This window comes from Pseudoliparis swirei, chromosome 22, assembly GCF_029220125.1.
Source record: "Pseudoliparis swirei isolate HS2019 ecotype Mariana Trench chromosome 22, NWPU_hadal_v1, whole genome shotgun sequence".
Lineage (NCBI taxonomy): Eukaryota > Metazoa > Chordata > Actinopteri > Perciformes > Liparidae > Pseudoliparis > Pseudoliparis swirei.
In genome coordinates, this window is record NC_079409.1 from 2,695,837 (window position 1) to 2,702,140 (window position 6,304).

General features: G+C 43.0%; 1 protein-coding gene across 1 annotated transcript; it reads right to left on the bottom strand.

Moving 5' to 3' along the window:
• Positions 1-253: 253 nt before the first annotated feature.
• On the bottom strand, positions 254-3,297 carry zp3d.2 (zona pellucida glycoprotein 3d tandem duplicate 2). Its single transcript, XM_056444681.1, has 8 exons — positions 2,923-3,297; positions 2,696-2,811; positions 2,511-2,599; positions 1,551-1,725; positions 1,222-1,327; positions 1,043-1,131; positions 890-963; positions 254-555 (listed from the first exon to the last, which is right to left on the bottom strand). Exons 1-8 carry the CDS (start codon positions 3,295-3,297, stop codon positions 254-256), a joined length of 1,326 nt encoding a protein of 441 aa, XP_056300656.1.
• Between the last annotated feature and the right edge of the window lie 3,007 nt (positions 3,298-6,304).

The window sequence follows — 6,304 nt, forward strand, 5'->3', positions numbered from 1 at the left end:
GAGATAAGCGCCTGTAGCTTCATGTTAAAGCACACAGAGGTCACAGAGGTCAATCTCCTCCTCTCACCTCGGAGGAAGTGAAGAGGTTTATCCTCAAAAACATGAAACTACTCCTTTAAAGACAGACTGATGGAGGTTTGATGCTGCAAGCGTCAAATAAAATAAAAAAAGAGTTTTTACCAGCAACCATCGTACTGACCCTCGACCTCCATATCACACAACGAGCCACCGGACTGAAGGAGCACTTTATTCATCAAAAACCAAAGATCTCATCAAATATAGTGTGAGGTGCTGTGACCTCCTCCACCTCCTCCTCCTCCACCACTGCGGAGCCCTTCACCTGCCTCTCCTCCACCTCCACCCACGACACTCCTCCTCCTCCGAACAGCCACTCCTGCTCCGCCCCACCGGGTGGAGTCACGGCCGCCGCTCTGCTCGTCTCCTGTGCTGCTGCTGCTGTTGTTGTTGTTGTTGTGGCCGGCTTCCTTCTTGATGATTTTCTGGGTTTCACTTTCGGGTCGATCGTCCACGGCTGACTGCTGATTATTTTGGTCACTGGGGAAAAAATGTAATATTAGATCTTATAATAAAATGGCGTCCAGCTCCTTACATGTCAAAATATTATAATATATTTGAATCTCGCAGCATTTAAAGTCTCATGTCGTGACCACAACAACAAACATGAGACAAAGTGCTTCACAAAACAACAACAACAAAAAGACGTGTAGCCAAATCAGAGACATTAAGATCATTTTTAAAAAGGGGCGCTGTCCCTTTAAGAGGCCTTCAGCTGCAGGGCTGTAATCTAAATGATCAGATGAGGGTGGACTCTGGACTCTGGACTCTGGACTCTGGACTCTGGACTCTGGACTCTGGACTCTGGACTCACCTGTGGAGGCAGCGGCGCTGCAGCTGGAGTCGCAGCAGCTGCACACGGAGTCCGGTCCGTAGAGCTCCTCCCACCTGAGGACCACCTGAGTGTCACTTTTTAATGTCTCAACGAACTTCCTCCAAACAAAGAGCGGCTGGAGCGCAGCGGCACCTGGAGGTCTGGGGGTTGTAGTTGCAGGCCTTGGCCGTTGCCGTGGGAACGGAGCTGCCCACGGACATGGAGCAGTGCATGAAGAGCTGCTGCAGGGACACACACACACGGGTTAATACAACTACAGGAGACCACTGTGTGTGTGTGTGTGTGTGTGTGTGTGTGTGTGTGTGTCTCACCTGGTTGGTCACTCCGATGAAGTGGAAGGAATTCACTGAGAATCTCACCACATTCCGTTTGTATTGGACGAATCTGGAGCGACTGGCCTTACTGTCTACCATACACCTGAGAGAGGGGGGGGGAGGGGAGGGAGAGAGAGAGAAAGAAAGAGGGGAAGGGGGAGAGGTGGATGAGAGAGAGGGAAGGAGATGGGGAGATAAAGGGAGATGACATTCCATACTCTATTCTTTCATTCAGCCTGAGCCTCTCTGATCATCATGTCTTCTCTTCCTATTCTCACCCAGAGTTCTCCTGGTGTTCTTACCCAGAGTTCTCTTCCTATTCTTACCCAGAGTTCTCCACCACGGGGACCTGCGGCGTGGAGGAGTGAGAGTTCTCTGGCGTTGCGTAACACCGGTGAACGTACAGCCTCTCCTCCCGGAGGAGGGGCGGAGCCTCGGCCTGGAAGTACATGGACCTGCCGAGAGAGTACTGACTCGACGGGGGGAGACTTTCCCACTGGGCTGAGGAGGAGGAGGAGCTCATTATAGCCATTATTCATATTTATGGTCTTAACCCAAACACCCTAGAGGCCTTCCGCGGTCATTGCATCGCCTGAAGGCCTCCCGGGTCCTCCGACACGAGTCAGGTGTAATCTGCCACGTCACCAGTAGATGGAGCTAAAGCGCACACGCTGCTCCCTGGAACTCTACTTCTTCATTTAAGCCTTCAAATAAGTTCTCTGCACATTTTGGAGTTGCTATGTTTTGTGTGTGTGTATATATATATATATACATACATATATGTGTATGTATATATACATATATAAAATAGTAATATAAAAATGTATACAAATTATTTATATATATAATTTGTATAAATTTGTATATTACTATTTTATATATATACATATATATAATTTGAATATTTGTATATATACACACACACACCACACTTTTAAATGAGTTTTGTATTTCTTGTGTAAAACAAATTATAGATTTATTTTTGTTGTGTTTTTTGCACAAATAAAAACAACAACAAAGTGTATAACTTTTATAGAAAAAAACGTATGTATGATATATATATATATACACATACATACTGCCATGTTTTATAGTTATTTAGTTTTCATTTAGTTTAAATTAATAATAAGAAAATTATATTTTTCTATTACTTTTTTTTAACCAGGTGCCATCAATCCATTTCCCAAAAAGCATGGGCTCTTCAAAATGCTCAAACTACAACGCATTGAGAGCCCATATTAAATAACTTAATAATAATCAAACTTATTTGTTTGCAGGTTTTTTACCATTTCGAGCAGTCAGAACTAACTTCGTTCTGGTCTTCATCGGCGCGGCGCTCTGACGCAGCTTCGGCGTGTAATCAGAGAATTGGTACCTAAATATTTAAACATTCAGATTCAATAAAAACAGCTCCAAATATCAGATTTATATTCCAGGATATAATAGAATAAAGCCACAGAATCCGCCTCACCGGTTGTAGTGACAGGCCACCGACAGGCGGAAGGGCACCGCTCTCCTGATTGGTCCCTGGAGCCTTAACGGGTCATAATGCAGCTCATTTAAATAAGCCACCTGGTTATTAACCATCTGAAAACAAATACAAATTAATGTGCAACTCCAACTAGACCTGGGATAATTACTTTGTTTATATGAATAAAACATGTTAAACATGAATAAACTACGTCATATCGGGCTCACCGCGCGCCTGGTCCCACACATGCTGACGTCATAGTCGAAGAGCACGTAGTCCCTCGTGGCTCTGCTGGCCCCGCAGGTCCCCAGCGTGAGGCGGGAGTCCGGTTGCCCGGTGCCCAGAACACTCCGGTGCACCTGCACGCGCATCATGTTGAGCTCGCACTTCACGGAAACAGCCGAACGTTCGGGCGGACCGGCGGCGTGGGCCCGAGTCGGGAGCAGAGCGTCCAGGACGGGCTCCGGTCCCGTGCTTCTGACCAGGAGGGACCCGGTGTCCCTCCGGGAGACGTTGCTCGTGCGCGTTAACGCCTCGGACGCCGGTAACGTCGGTAACGTGAGCTGCAGCATGAACAGCAGCAGCGGGGGGAAAGTTTTCATTTCACGGTTATAGCGATTCAACGTGAGAACGAGGCGCGGGCACGCGGAGACCAGCCGGTACAAGTTAAACTAAACCTTTTAATTGAAGTACTAAACCTTTTAATCTAATCCGTATGTGTTAGTTTGATTCTGTTTTGATTAACTATTTTAACCCCGTTTTAATATTTAAGAAAAGACACGAACGGTGACGTCACGTGGCGGCTCCTTTCCAATCGGGGGAGCCAACTTCCGGTGAGCCTGGCCTTTAACCAAGCTGTGATTAATTATGACAATTAAACAATTAGTTTACATGACGTGAAAAAGGTTCAGCTGTAATTAAATCATATCTGATAAAGTAAACTTATTTATGTGCACTAACGTTTAGTTTTATACTTCAAGAAACATTCATTCTTATGGTGTATTTTATTATTTAAATAGTTAGATGATAGTGATTTAAATATAATACAAAACAAATGCAATGAGATTATTAAAATTATTTTAAAAGTCCAAACAATGTTTCTTATACACTTCTATCAAAACATAAATATCATTACTAATAAACAGCAACGCTCCGACAGCGTCACATGACGCTCCCCCGTGTCACGTGACCACGGCGTGTTCGGGTGGAGTACTCCATCATCAATTAGGGAACATTTCAATGTTTCTCAAATTATCTGAAACACAAGGTATGTATATTTCATACAGTTGAACAATTTCCTTAATTGTTTTTTTGTTTTAATGTATTGTTTAAATGTAAAAAAAGTACCAAAGTATTGTTTGTGTAAAAAAAAAAATGTTTTATGATTTTTTTTTAAAATATATACAGTGTGTGTATGTATATATATATATATATATATATATATATATATAAACACCACTTTTAAATGTGTTTTGTGTATTTTGTCTAAAATGTGTGATGTGTTTTTTGCACAAAGAAACCCAAAACAAACAAATTTAGACTTTTTTCTAGTTTTGATTTAAGAAAAAAAGTTCTAAAAATATATATATTTATATATATATTATATATACAGAAGTTTTGATTAAAGAAAAAAAGTAATATAAAAATATTTGACTTTTTTTGAATTTTTTTTTCTTTCATCAAAATTTCTTTTTAAAATAAATTTCTATTTTTTTAATCAACTTTTTTCCAAAACTTTTTTTAATAACTTCTTTATATATATACATATATTAAAAAATCGAATATATATTTTTCTTTGTTCCTTGTGTATTTTGTGTAAAAACTAGGGCTGTCAGCGTTAACGCGTTAATCTATGCGATTAATTTGGCCTGTTAACGCACTAAAATATTTTAACGCAATTAACGCAACTTTGTTTACTTCCGGTGTTCGTTGAAGTTTTTACACTCAAACCGAGTGTCAAACCGCGGCAGTACGGTTTAACACTGTTTCCGTTTTTAAAACAATTATTTCTCCGCGAAAATAAGGAGCATAAATCAGTTTAACTCGTGGATGAATCAGGGGCGACGTGTCAGGTGACGCGGCGCGGAAAGAACTCGTCACACGAAACCTTCACCGTGATTGGTCAATCCGTTTGTCTGTCAACATTTTGGGGAAAAAACAACCAATGAACACTCAGTAAATCACAAAGGACCTCCCACCTCACAGGTAAGGCTCATTTAGCAGCCTGTCAGTCAGAGAGCAGAGAACACGGCACCAGGACAACTGAGCCTCATTGAATAGAGCTGAAATTGTTCTGGAATGTTTGATGTAGAACACGTGGGTATGTGTCACATGCAAACGCATTTAAAAGGTGAATTTTTTGTTTGTTTGTAAAATGTATAAAATGCCCCCAGCCTCCAGAGGGTGAACGTGACATAATCAATCAGTTACCAAGGCCACTGGTTCTGCTGCTGTTCAGTGTTAAAGGGTACCTGTAGTGCAAAACAACAACGTGCTACATCCATTCGGCGCATCAAATAAATCATATTTACCCCGCCGCTATTGTCAACAAGTCACGCATAGCCCGAGGCTTTACATTTCTTTGTCAACATTCCGAGTCCGTGAACGCTTCAGGGCGCAGCCATTTTGCTAGTTATTTACTCCAGCTCAAAGCTAACTATGACGTAGAGTCGTTGAAAGGAATTCAGCCAATCCGGAGCCACTTCTACACGCGTTGCTTCTTGGGATAGATCGGTGGCCTCAAGAATTACACAATCTATATCAGGGGTGCTCAATACGTCGATCGCGGCGACCTGCCAGTCGATCGCGGCGTAGTATTGGTAGATCGCATGACATTAAAAAAAATTGGCCCGCCCCCCTGTCACTTTCTCTATAGCGCCACATTACAGCAGCAGCACGTCATTTCTGTCTCTACGTGTTGCGTTAACAGTCCTCTGCCCGCCGTCTCGCGCCGCGGAGCTCCCGACACCGGTTTGCGCGCATCGGGACGGACGGAGCAAAGAAAAAGTCACTAGCACCCCCGAACATGTCGGCCGAACATTGCATCAATGAAAGACATCTCCAGCGCTGGCTTATGCGCGATGTAGCTATCAAGCTCACTCTTTTGTGTGAAGCAGATGAGGTCTAATGTCACTATATCATCGGACATAAGTTCGTGCTCTTTACAACAAATGCACTCTATGTCTGTTTTTGTGGCACACATTTCCCACAACTGCACCAAACGTCCGCCGACTTGCGTGCACGGTCCGCACGGTGAAGCATCTGGACCGCGGTCCTTCGTCATCAACTTCATCAGAATCATCGCTATCATCGCTGTCACAATTCACTAAATGGGGATAGTCTGCTTTTAAAGGTTCAAACAAGTATCCAGTTGCTGAATCAGACAATCTTTCATCGTCCATATTATCAATCTCTCAGCATTTGTTTGCGGGCCGACGTTGTTTATATTGGTATCTGAACACATCCGCTGTGGCTGGCTGTCGATCTCTCAACGATTTGACGTCACACCACCCGCGACATATTCAAGCTCCAGTGCAATGTCGCATGTCGGAGTTGAGGACTTTGAACAGCCTAAACTACGTATTGTTATTGAATACTGGACCGTCAGTG